This window comes from Lonchura striata, chromosome 16 (genome assembly GCF_046129695.1).
Source record: "Lonchura striata isolate bLonStr1 chromosome 16, bLonStr1.mat, whole genome shotgun sequence".
NCBI classification, from domain to species: Eukaryota; Metazoa; Chordata; class Aves; order Passeriformes; family Estrildidae; genus Lonchura; species Lonchura striata.
The window spans coordinates 14,547,293-14,559,746 of record NC_134618.1 but is presented as its reverse complement, the minus strand read 5'-3'; the positions used below and the strand labels follow the sequence as shown (position 1 = coordinate 14,559,746).

At 57.5% G+C, this 12,454-nt stretch overlaps 2 protein-coding genes across 4 annotated transcripts in view; one reads left to right on the top strand and one right to left on the bottom strand.

The window, feature by feature from the left end:
- The window catches only part of TNRC18 (trinucleotide repeat containing 18), a 54,358-nt gene extending 50,699 nt beyond the window's left edge, over positions 1-3,659 (top strand). For all 3 annotated transcript variants that reach the window (XM_077786893.1, XM_021549493.3, XM_031506163.2), the window contains exons 26-28: positions 218-454; positions 924-998; positions 1,560-3,659. In XM_077786893.1, the coding sequence (XP_077643019.1) occupies positions 218-454; positions 924-998; positions 1,560-1,766 (519 nt within the window). In that variant the 3' untranslated portion in view covers positions 1,767-3,659. The remainder of the gene's footprint in view (positions 1-217; positions 455-923; positions 999-1,559) is intronic.
- SLC29A4 (solute carrier family 29 member 4) lies at positions 3,467-11,471 on the bottom strand. The gene is made up of 11 exons (XM_021549514.2): positions 11,405-11,471; positions 9,279-9,448; positions 8,503-8,634; positions 8,286-8,399; positions 8,078-8,206; positions 7,558-7,632; positions 6,944-7,209; positions 6,722-6,857; positions 6,028-6,215; positions 5,546-5,786; positions 3,467-5,471 (listed from the first exon to the last, which is right to left on the bottom strand). Exons 2-11 carry the CDS (start codon positions 9,436-9,438, stop codon positions 5,329-5,331), a joined length of 1,584 nt encoding a protein of 527 aa, XP_021405189.1. The 5' UTR covers positions 9,439-9,448; positions 11,405-11,471; the 3' UTR covers positions 3,467-5,328.
- Between the last annotated feature and the right edge of the window lie 983 nt (positions 11,472-12,454).

Below are 12,454 nucleotides of genomic sequence, written 5' to 3'. Positions count from 1 at the left end.
TGCCAGGTGTCCATTGTGCAGGGAGGAGATGGGGATTGGATTTCACTGTGTTGGGGAAGCCGTTCTGTGTGGTGGTGTATCCCTCTGTCCCAGTCCTCTGGGAATACTGTGGCTCTGCCAACAGCAAAGGGATGCATGTGGGACAGGGCAAACAGTGGTGTATAGGGAAAATACGGGTAATCCCTGTCTGACCACCTGCATGATCCTCTCTTGGCAGAGAAGAGGAATGAAAGGGAAGGCCAGGAAGCTGTTCTACAAAGCCATCGTGCGGGGCAAGGAGATCATCCGCATCGGAGACTGCGCCGTTTTCCTCTCCGCTGGCCGCCCCAACCTGCCCTACATTGGCCGGATCCAGAGCATGTGGGAATCCTGGGGGAACAACATGGTGGTCCGAGTCAAATGGTTTTATCACCCAGAAGAAACCAACCCTGGGAAGAAACTCAATGAAGGCAAGGTAGGCTGGTCTCCTTTGCTGAGAGGGCTGCAAAGCTCCTTGTTCCCTTTTTGTTTCCAACAATGAAGAAAACACCCAAGGCCCAGTTTGTTACTGGTACCCTGGAGGGGGTGGCCCCATTCTTTCATCTTGTGGAGGGCTGCCTGTGGTGTGGGCAAGCGCAGTGTTGGCCTCTTGAAGAAGGGAGGGGTGGGTTTCTTTGTATTAGGAAATAAAGACTTTTGCGTGCATCCAAAAAAAGTGTCAAGATCCAGATCAAGCTTTTAAAGTGTAAGAATGATGAGCCTGGTGCTCAGAAATGCTTAATTTTGCACATGTGTGCAGCTGGTTTACAGCAGGATTTATTCTTAGTGGCAGTGGGCAGGGGTTGAAGTTCCAAAAGCACATGTAGTGGGCAGGAGGTGATGGCATGGAAAAACAACAAATTCACCAGGTTTTCATCTGTTTCCTCTTTTCTGCTTTGGCACAGCGCTGGGATCAGAAATCGGGCAGGAGTCTGGCCACAGCTTTGCAAGCATCCAACCAGAGGAAGGACTTTATGGAGGTTGGTGAGACTGGGAGAAGGCTGGGAGGGAATGCTGGGTACCCTGTAACAAGTAAATACTGCTAGGAAATGCCCCCCAAACTTCTCTGGCTCTTTCTTCCTGCCTCAGCTGCAAAGTCTGCACTACCCAGGACTTGGGATGGATATTTCTGGGAGGGTGGGAGTAGCTGCAGGTGCTGGGTGTGGGGAAGAACAGGGAGCTGGTATCCAGCACCCATCTTTGCATTTGCATCCTCGAAATGAGGATGACAAACTCCTGGCCTCCGTATTTCCCTGTATGTGTGCCGGGCAGCTGCAGCATTCCCATCAGTGGGAGCCGAGTGAAAGCCAGGGCTCAGGTTCAGTGGGCTGGAGGGACTGTCCAGCCATGGACCTTGCACATTCCTGGTGTCCCTCCCCTAGGCTGGCTGTTGGGATGAGTGAGATGTTCTTGAGTGTGAGCAGAGTTCTAGCCCATGATGATGAGTGTTTTTCCTACTTACGGAAGAAGATGCTGTAAATGCTGTGTGATCTAATGGCTCCTTTTTTTCCCACCTCCTTCCTTCTCTTCCTGTTGTGCAGAGAGCCCTCTACCAGTCCTCTCACGTGGATGAAAATGATGTCCAGACCATCTCACACAAGTGTCTTGTTGTTGGTCTGGATCAATATGAGCAGATGCTGAAGACAAAGAAATACCAAGACAGTGAGGACCTCTACTACCTTGCAGGGACCTACGAGCCCACCACGGGCATGATCTTCAACACCGACGGGGTCCCTGTCATCTGCTGACTGCCCAGGGGACACATGCCACCCTCTGGGAAGGGATGGGACAAACCTGAGGACGTGCCTGTTCAGACGACATGATTGTTTCTTTCAATGCTCATTTCTGTGTCACACTACAGACAGGAGAGCGCGAGAGACGCGAGGAGGAAGGAGAAGGCTGAAGAAAGGGGTCGGGGAAACAGTTACAGGACTCAAGGAAGATGCCATTTGGGATGGTGGTGATGGTGGTGCTTGAACCCCAAGGCTCTTCTGGAAGTGGCTTTAAGTAAGGTTACACTTGACCAACTTCTCCCTTCCTCCTTTTGGTCCAGGAAAGCACATGGGTCTCGTGATCATTTCACCAGCGGGACCCCCCGGCAGGAGGGATCCCTTTTGTGTCATTTTTCCCCATCAGTAACTCGGAAGCCGCCCGCGCGTGGAAGGACCCTCTGGCCTTCTGCGTGCGCTCCTCTCCGTCCTTATATTCCCTTTCCTGCTTAGTTTCGCATGACCTTTATAGGAAGGACAGGGTGAAAGAGAAAGGAGATGAGTCTCTCTCAGCGCCTCGTCTCGATCCTCTCAGCGCCTTTTTGCCGTTCCCGTTCCCTGGAGGCTCCTCCAGCAGCGTGTGGAGCACGACAGGGCAGGGCTGGCCCCAGCACAGAGATGGCAGAAGAGAATCCTCTGGCCTGGGAGGAGCCAGGTGGAAGAGGAGCCAACATCCAGTCTGGGATGCTGCCTTCCCACTGCCTTGAACAAACAGTCTGAACCCTCTGCAGCTCTGCACCCCTTCTGCTCTGCAATGGTGCTGGAGAGAGCAAGCAGGTAGCAAGGGGGGTGCAAACTGAGACCTCATCTTGGAACATGCAGTGAAGGGGCAGGAAACGACTGGGAAAAGCTGCTGCTTGGTGCTTGGAGGAGAGAAGATCAGAGGCCACGGGATTCTGGCATCCCTCGCCCAGCTTTACCCGCCATGGAGCTGCTGGGAAGCCTTGCCCATCATTTGAAGGGAACAGGGGCAGTGTGTGCACCCGGCTGTGCCTGCCCGCGGCGCTCCCACAGCCAGAGCCCCGCTGCCACCTCGGGCTCAGGGACTGCACCCTTCATTCAGCTCCCTCCATCACAGAGGGGCTGAGCTCCCCTTGGGCACCGCCACTGCTGCTCCAGGGTTACACCTGGCCAGAGGGAACACTGGAGGAGAACCTGAGGAGAACGACGCACCATCCTTGCACTTAAAACAAAACTCCAAGAGACGCACTGATCTTTGCAACTCCCGACTCGCACTACGGATCGCCGGGACGCGGAGTGGGCCCGGCTCGGCCCACGCTCCGCTGGGGAGACGCTTAAGCCAAGGACAGATTGGAAACTCTCCACCCTGGCTGCGTACCAGAGACTGGAGGCCGGGGCTCAGGGGTGAGGGACAGCCCCACAGAGTTAACCCTCATCCTTTTAACAAACCACATGGTGCTGAGCTCATCTCCACCCCGGGCCACCGGCGCCTCGGCACGGCGGACAGTGACGGTTCTAGCCTGTACAGTTTTAATGTACCAAAAGACTCTTTAGCCCTCCTGTATTATAAGTCTTTAAATGGATTCAACTTTTTAATTATAAATATAAATATAAATATATATATATAAATATAAACTTTTTAAAACTGTGAAAAAAATTATGAAATTATAAAAAACAAAAAAAGAAAAAAACCCACAACGGCAGAAATGAACACAGTCTGACGTTTAGAATATTATTTTTTATTTCCTGTTGGATTGTGATTGTAAATGATCTGGGAACAGGCACACCCCCCACGCTCAAAGTGTACTGTACTTCTAGAAGCAAATTGTGTGAGCATATTTTAAAGAGCGAGAGAGAGAGCGCGCGAGAGAGATTTTATGCTAATGTTAAATAGAAAGCACTTAAAACCCACTGCCTTCTATGGAACACAAGGATATTTCAGACAATCGAGAGGAAAGGAGAGCCAGGTTTTTGTCTTTTTGTTTTGTTTTGTTTATGTTTTGTTTAAAACAATTTTTTTGGCATTCTGTTTGTTGGAGAACTCCGTGTGATCTTTTTTCATAAAAAAAAAAAAAATCTAATTGAAAAAAAGCAACCCAACGAAGCATCTTTCTTTGTCTCGCTTGTCCTGACCACAGGCAATGATGGCTTTTTGGCTCAGCCCCTGCCCTGGAGAAAGACACAACCCAGGTGCCTGGTGGCTTTTTGGGGAGAACCCATGTGTGTGATGTGGTGGCACCGATGGACAGGACTGGACACTGGAGTAGAGGTGTCTGCTGGACAGGCCCTGTGGGCTGGAGGTGTGAGTCCTCCCCCTGCCACCATGCTCAGGGCACCATGTGCTGAGGATGAAACGCTGGATTTGCTCTTTTTGGTGTGAGCTGCACTTCCTACAGGCAGGAGCTTGGCATGGTCAGACCCGCCTGTGCTGCGGGGGCCAGGTTGGGGCCAGGCTTGGCACTCGCTGGCTCCTTGGGCTCGATTCCCTGGGAGATGGCACCCACCAGTTGGCACAGTGAGGTACAGCTGGTCCCAAAACGTGGTGTTGGCACTTCCTCCTGACGTTTTCTGCTCCTCTTGGCCTGTTCCCTCTCCTGTGTGCTGCCCACGGCAGTTTGCAGGCTGGCGGGGGTTTGGTGTAACCCAGTGACGTGTTCAACTACCCCAGGTGACAAAGGGGGCACTGAAGGTGACAAGGGGCACCCCAAAACCCAACAGGACAGGCAGCAGGCATCACCCTGTGTGCGTTAGCCAGCCCAGCCCATCAACAGCAGTCAAGTGCCAGTGGCACAGCTAAGGACCAGCCATTGTTGCAAAGACATTTAATTATTTAATCAGCTTCACTTACATCCTGTGCAATAAATCTTGAAGCTCAGCAGTGGCCTGCAGGTGGCACTGGCAGTGCTGTAGCCTTGGGACCCCCCCTTTTCCCCTTGCAAAGGAGCAGATTCACAGTGTGGGGTGGGGGGAGGCAAGACCCTGCCTCTGTTGCAGTTAGGAGAGTTAAAACAAGATACAATTTAAAATAAAACTTTTCCCCAACCATATGATTCACATATTTAGGGAGGGACTGTGATTTCGAGCCATTCCTGGTGAAAACCTGCAGCACCATCAATGGAAGTTGAGACCCACCTTCCCAGAGCCACGGGGTACTGAAGGAGTGTTTCTTTCCTCTCTTGCTCCTCTTCTTCCTCACCAGCCCTCCATCACCCTCCTCCCTAGTGCTGGTCCTATTCCCTTTGGGATTTGGCAGTATTTTCTTCCTCCTGTCAATGGCTTGGTGCAAACTGAAGATCCCCAGCCTTCACTGGAGATTGCTGATGGGGAGACCCCCAAAAGCAACAAGAACTGTCCCCTGGGGTGGGAGGAATGTCACCCCGAGCAGCGGCCCTGCGCAGTGCCTGGCTGGGCAGCGCAGGCCGTTTGGGAATGCCACAGCCCTGTGCCAACAGGATGCCAGTCCTTGTCCATGCTGGGGTGGCTTTCTGGCTCCAGGCTCCCTCCTTGAGGAGGGACGTGGGGCGCTGGGGACCGTGGTGGGAAGCAGGTCCCATCCTGTCCCCATTGCCCGCCCCAGGGCTCAGTAGCCCGAGGTAAAGGAGCCATTGGAGGTTTCGGTGTAGAAGCAGGTGCTGTGGGAGGTACTGGTGAGGCTGTAGGCAAAATACGCCACGGCCGAGCCCAGCGTCAGGCCCGTCATGTAGGACACGGTCATGGTGTTCCCTGTGGGGAGGGACAGGGGGTGTCAGGGTGCTGTGGCCACACCATGGGGGGTTCCTGGGAGGGCTCAGTCCTACCTGCCAGCTCCCGCTGCTCCGGGCTCACTTTGCCTGCGGCCAGGATCATGGGCACGCTGCCGAAGTAGCCGTTGGTGATGCCCATGAGGAGGGAGAAGATGCAGGGCCAGGCGGGGTGGCCGAAGGTGGGCTGCCCGTTGGGGTAGACGCACATGATGAAGAGGGGGATGAAGACCACACGGAGGCAGGAGTAGACGAGGAGGTGAGTCCCTCTCCAGTCATAAGGCAGGGCAGCCAGGATCTGCAGCGAGGAGCAGAGACTACTGTGGGGATGAGGAGGCTGTGCCCAAAATGAGGCAACAAGGAGATGAGGGAAACACATCTGCTGTGGGAACCCAACCTTGGCCATGCTGGTGAGCACCAGCCTCACACTGGTTAGACCCCCGTGGGTGGAGATAACCCTTGGTGGAGCCAAGTGGCTTAGAAAGAGGGCACCAAAGGAGGACAGACCCCCTCAGTGCTGGCTCTGGCCTCCCTCCTACCTTGCCGACAAAGTCAGAGAGGTTGAAGATGGCCATGATGAGGATGGGGAGCCATTCCCCCAGCGTGCAGTTGTGGATCTCCGACTCCAGCCCGGGGAAGAGGCACAGCGTGATGAAGTAGGTCATGGCGATGGAGAGCATGTAGGCCCAGATGAGGCGGGACACGACGTAGCGGTAGAGCAGCATGTCTGGCAGGGACAGCACAGCTCAGCCAAAACTGCAGCCCAGCCCCCTTGCAGAGCCTGAGAGCTTTGTCTGACCCCCAGGGGTGCCTTCCAAAGATGAGTCTGCCCCATGGTTATGGGCACATCATTAGGAAAGGGATCATAGAATGGTTTGGGATGGAAGAGACTGTTAAAGACCATCCAGTTCCAACCCCCAGCTGACACCTTACACTATCCCAGGTTGCTGCAAGCCCCGTCCAACCTTGGACACTTTCAGGAATGGGGCAACCACAGCTTCTCTGGGCAGCATGTGCCAGGGCCTCCCCACCCTCACAGGGAAAATTTCTTGGTAATATCCCATCTAATCCTGTCTTCTTTTCAGTTGGAATCCATTTTCCTTTGTCCTGCTATTCCATGCCCTTTTCAAAAGTCCCTCTCCAGCCTTGGGGATGATCCTCCCCCATAACACTGGATCACCAATCATTTATCCCACCCCACGGGAATGGCTTTCCATGGAGCCCACCACTCACCTCGGAAGCTGGGCCAGCTTCTCTTGATCTTGGGCCGAGGGACGTCGAAGCGCATGTAGGTGCCACTCCCAGCCAGCTCAGCTTCGAGACCGGGGCTGCCCCGGGGGGAGCTCGGCTGCCCCTGCTCCCGGTTTTCCTGGATGAGGGGAGAGGGGACAGCAGTGCTGAGGTGCAGCGGCCAAGAACCCCAGGGGGCGGCAGGGGAACCCACCCTCGGCTTACAAATCGGACGTCCTCGGAGGTGACGTCGTGGTGGACGCGGTAGCCAGTGCCGGGCTCGCCGGCCCCGCGGCTCTCGGGGAGGCCCTTGCGGGAGCCGTCGGTGTAGTAGCGCACGAAGCGGGTGCGCTTCACCAGGAGGTGGAGGATGAAGCACGTCAGCTCCATGCCGATGGAGATGAAGAAGAAGATGACGGTGTTCTCCTTCTCGTCCGACAGCAGCAGCTTGGTGAAGATGCGGCTGAGCGAGATGATGACCCCGGCGGTGCCTGGTGGTGTGGGAGAGCTGTCAGTGTTGGGTCCCACTGAATCCCGGCTCAGGGATCCTCAGCATCCCCCACCACGTGGATGTGGTGCTTCCCAGTGTAGAGGAGTCACCAGCAGGGATTTTGGGGTGATAAAGCTCCTGGCAGACATCCCACCTCAGCCTGGCATGACAGTGCAGAGACTTATAAACCAGTAAACTGCCTGGTTTGCTGGGGAGCACCCTGGGGTATCCCTGATCTGCTGGCTGTGCTGAGGCCAGAGGGGACCGAGCGTGGCTCACTGGGGCCCCAGGAGAAGGTGCAAGCCCATGTGGTGGGCTGGGGACATGCTCAGTGGCTGTGGGTACTTACTCTCGCCCGTCATCACTCCCTGCGTGTAGCGCTTGGGCAGCAGCCCCGTGTAGCCGTAGAAGCTGGATTGCTGCACTTCAGGAGAGATGCACAGAGGGGAGAAGGAGGGATTATTGCTGCAGCCGAAACTCCGGGAAGGGGGAAGAAATCCCAGAGGGAACCCATGTGCTGTGGCAGCTGGGAGCTGCTCCTTCCAGCAGCCTCCTTGCTCCAAAAGCAGGAGGGCCTTTTTCCCCCTCCATGGATGCTCCACTATGCCTGTTCCCACCCAGAGTGGCCATCAGGTGTGGGGGCTTGGCATGCCACCATGGTGACCCAGATCAGTGGTGTCAGTGACCAGTACAGTTTGATGCTGATGCCCCTGGCCAGCCCCACAATGCCTGGACAGAGGTGGATGGGATGGGGCGGGGACCTGAGGGTTGTAGGGATCAGAGCAGGAGGTTGTCCCAGGATGGGACAGGGATGGGGCTGTTTCCCACCCCTACCTGCCATGTCCCAGCCCAGCTGCTCTGCCACATACCTGTGCAGCCAAAGGCCACCACCCCCACAGCCACCAGGTTGATGGCGTAGGCTTGTCTGCGGCTGAACAGCTCCAGCCACACGTCACAGATGCTGACGAAGAGCAGGGGCCCCAGGGCAAAGAGGTAGCCTGTGGGGAGGAGACAGAGGTGGTGGCATGGGCACAGCATGGGAACAGCACTGCCTGGGGGTACAGGGACCCCACTCACCCACGGAGATCCGGGTGTGCAAGCTCAGCAGCTCCACCAGCGCGTTGTTGAGGATGACGGCCACCAAGGCCACCAGGATGTAGGTGAGGCTCATGTCAAAGACAATGGAGGTCCCTGAAGGTGATGGGAGGACAAGAGTTCAGCTCCCTTGGAAGTGGGATTGAGCTCTCTCAAGGTTTGGGGTGTCAGGGATGTGCTGGAGCTGCTCCAGACCTACCTGGGTATTTATGATGCAGGTAATCCACATCGGTGATAAAGCTGTTGTAGGGCAGGAGAAATCCCACTCCAGCCAGCAGCATGGCAAAATAAATCCCATGGTATCGATCCTGGGGCTCAGGGTCCTCAGAAACTGCCCCAGAAGAGGAAAGAAAGAGAAAAAGACATGACAGTGGCACTGCTGCACCCCTGGGACCCACGTCAGACCCCAGCCTTGAGGCAAGGAAACAGCCCAGCTCCCTGTAGATGTACAAATAAACAGCCCCAGCTCTGAGAAGGTCCTTCCCTAAATAAAGACATGGAGACCCAGGAGGCAGGAAAACATCTGGGCTTTGGGGGTCTGGTGAATTTTAATTGCAGCTAAACAAGCTGAGAGCCAGGCAGTGCAGGTGACAGCACAAGTCAAGGTGCAGGAAGAGTCGAAGGTGGGTGTGGAGGTGGACAGGGCTGCCTCAGGATGTGGAGCAAAGCTGGGTGAATCCCAGCAGTGTCCCTGAGTCCTGCATGGAGAAAGATGAAGCTGCAGGCTGGGGGTGAGCCTGGCAGGAGAACCAGGGCACCAATCCTCAATGCCTTGCCAGCCTGCAGAGCTGTCATAGGATGTGCTGGTGGCTCACATGGGTACAAATAGGGATGAAAAAGGGTAGTGGGCTATATTGTGACATTTCAGGCTATTTGTGGCTATTAAACCCATCCCAGGAAGCTCCTAAGCAGGGGGGGAAGCAGCAGGGAACCTCCTCCTGGCTGTGGGGCAGGTTGGGCCGTGCCCACCCTCACCTGGCTCCATGAAGGTGAGGACAGCCTTGGCCTGGCTGCCCCGCTGCATCTCGTCCTCCTCCAGCTGGTAGCTGTCGAAGCTGAAGCTCATCACCACGTTCCCCTCGGGCGTCAGCGCCGGGCTCAGCTCCTTGAGGCGCTCGGCTCCCACCGAGCCCATCCCGGCCACCCTGAGGGGGAGGCAGAGCAGTGACAGTGACACCCCCGGGGGCACAGGTCCCCCCCGGGTGATGCCAGGGGTCTGCAAGGGACAATGACACACGTGGGTGGCCCTGAGCCTTCTCCACCTGGCTGCATCACAGCGGTTCTGATGTTTTTTCCACCTGGAAAGATGATTTCCCCGAGGCAGATGGGATCCACCGACCTTCTGAGCTGAAGTTTGGCTTTGGGGTGCTGAGCAGGGCTCGTGGGACACCCACAGGAGCCACCCCGAGGCACAGCCCGGCTCAGCACCCCACTGCAATGCTACCGAAGACAAACACCACTGGGATTTCCAAAAGCAATTAGAGAAATTAATGGATGAAATCACTCAGGGAAGATCCTGGCTGCCTCGGGAAGCCCTCGCTCCCTGCAGGCAGCACATTTGCTCTGCTTTCTGCCCTTCTAGCATCTCTGGTGCCTGGCTCTGGGGCAGAACTGGGCAGACACACTCCTGCAGCTTTTAGAGAGGGGATGGGATTTGACCCTGCTTTTTTCAGATCTGCTTCTCTGGGGGATCAAAGCCAGTACAGACCTGCCAGAGAGACCACAGCATCACACCTGAGGGGCTGCACCGAGCGCATCCCAAAATGAGCTCTCCAAATACCCGACATCCTCCAGTGACCCACCAGAGCCATCCAAAATAGAGTTCATCCCTGTGGTTCAACCCCAAGGGGCTGCTCTGAATTCCTTGTCTGTCCCCAGCCCAACCTCTTGCAGATCTCCCTGACATCCAGGGTGGTGGTAGTGGTGGCGAAAATAATCTCCTCCAAGGCAGTAGGTTGAGTCAGGCAAGGGAGAAAAAAATCAATGACAGTGATTTCTTTGGTCTCCCTGCCAGACATGATGTTTGCAGGAGCAGAGAGGTTTTCCAGCTGCCAGGACATGTTGGATGCTGGAGGGCCCTGAGGTGTGGGGCAAACGTGGTGCCCACAGACCCCGTCAGCGAGTTCCTGGAGCCTAAAATGCTTCTCTCATGCAGGGGCAGGTGCACAGGGCAGCACTGCCCCGGCCCCGAGGCTGTGCTGAGGCCACAGCACTGCTGGGGGGCTGGGATGGGGTCCCCCTCCCGCACCATGCTGGGGTTCACCCCGACACCCCATCCCAGAGCGCCGGAGCAGAACAGCCCGGCAGGGCACGCTGTCTTGGGGCCACCGCTCCATCGTGCCGCTGCCGGGGAGCTGCCCGCAATCCCCTTCACCCACACCCTCCTGCGCCTGCTGCCACCCAGGCAACAAAACCCAGCGGGAAGCATCTCCCGGGATGCCGGGAAGCCTGTTGCAGGGCTTTTCCATAGCAGGAATCCCAGATGGAGAGCATCCCAGCTGGAAAAGCCTCGTACGTACTGTGTGTGCCCCAAACTTCCCGGGGCCGGGAGCAGAGCGGGATGCGGGATGCGCGGCACAGCCGCGGCGCTGGACCAGCCTCCGGCGCTCTCCGCCTCGCTCCCCCGAGCATCCCTGCGCTGCCGTAAATTGGATTTTCTCCTCCCGCTGGATTTACATCCGTCTGCCCCTACGGATTTCCACCCTGCCGCCCCTGTGGCCCCAGGGTGGGGGCGTTTCTCCATCGCGGGCAGGGGTGGGAGGTCTCACCCGAGAGGAGCCCTTGCCCCGCTGCCCCCCGGCTCTGCGGGACCCCCGGGCACCGCAGCCCTCCTGTTAGGGCACAAAAGCCATTTTTGCTCTGGCAAAAGCGTCCCCCGACATCTTGCCAGCGGCGAAGTTGCCATAAACGGGGGGAATTCAGTATCCCACGTCCCCTGGCTGAAAGAGAAGCTCCCGGCCGCGCCCGGAGGATGCTCGGGGGAGCCGGGAAGATGCTCAGTGGGGCCGGGGCGGGCAGGGGCTCGGAGCGGCGGCTTCTCCTCCGTTCCCCCCGCTCCCCGGCGGTCCCGGCCGAGCACAACAGGTCGCGGCCGTTCTTACCTCTCTCCGCCGCGGCGGCTCTGCGGCACCGGCGCTGGCCCGCCCCGCTCAGCCCCGGCGGCCGCCGGGCCCCGGCCCCGCCATACCGGAGCCTCCGCCGGGAGGGGCCGGCACCGAGCGCGGCGGCGGCGCGGAGCGGGGGCGGCCCCGGCTCTGCCTCTGCTCCCCCCGGCTCTGCCTCTGCTCCCCCCGGCTCTGCTCCCCCCGGCTCTGCCTCTGCTCCCCCCGGCTCTGCCTCTGCTCCCCCCGGCTCTGCTCCCCCCGGTTCTGCCTCTGCTCCCCCCGGTTCTGCCTCTGCCTCCCGCCCGCCCCCCGCTCCTCCCCCGAGCCCCCCCGCCAGCCCCGGAGAGGCTTTCCCGATGCGCGCCCGTACCCCCGTCCATAGGCACCGCCTGAAGTACCGGCTAGAGGTGCCTTGGAGGGATTTCGGAGGTCCAGAGCTAATTGAGAAGAGAGATTAATTAGGAAGAAAGCCCCGGTAATTTAATTTAGGGCATGAGCTTCTCAGGGAGGGGGCCATGCCTGCCCTGTGAAGGGTTTTGTGATGGAATAAGGATGGATGGATGGACAGATGGCAGGACGGGTGGGTGAGTGGATGGCAGGACAGGTGGGTGGGGGGATGGATGGTTGGATGGATGGATGGATGGATGGATGGATGGATGGAGGGATGGATGGATGGAGGGATGGATGGATTGCAGCTCTGGTTAACAGAACACAGCAATCCCCCAGCTTTTTGAGGAAACAGCCAAGAGGGTCTCTGCTCCCCTCCAAAACCAGGGAATGGAAGCAGAGGAGGAAGGGAACCAGCAACATGGGGCAGTGTGGATGTCTGCCCAGGGAGAAGACACGCCTCCCCAAGGTGGGTGACACAGGCAAGGACCTCGTGGGTGTCCCCACCCCTCCTGGGCTGGGTGAGCCGGCCCAGGGTGCAGGCTCCATCACGGGGATCTGATGCTTTTCTCCAGGAGCAGCAAGGCACCGAGCAGGGACTCAGCAGGTGCCTCCTCCCAGAGAGTGGGTGAGATCCCTGGGGAACCATCCTTGGGCTCC

Bases quoted from the DNA above. Each gene is read 5' to 3' on its own strand.
- SLC29A4 (XM_021549514.2), bottom strand. From the start codon at position 9,438: ATGGGCTCGGTGGGAGCCGAGCGCCTCAAGGAGCTGAGCCCGGCGCTG. The intron at 8,635-9,278 runs GTGAGGGTGGGC...CTTCTGGGGCAG, and splicing joins CCTCACCTTCATGGAGCCAG to TTTCTGAGGACCCTGAGCCC. The intron at 8,207-8,285 runs GTGAGTGGGGTC...TCCTCCCCACAG, and splicing joins GCACACCCGGATCTCCGTGG to GCTACCTCTTTGCCCTGGGG.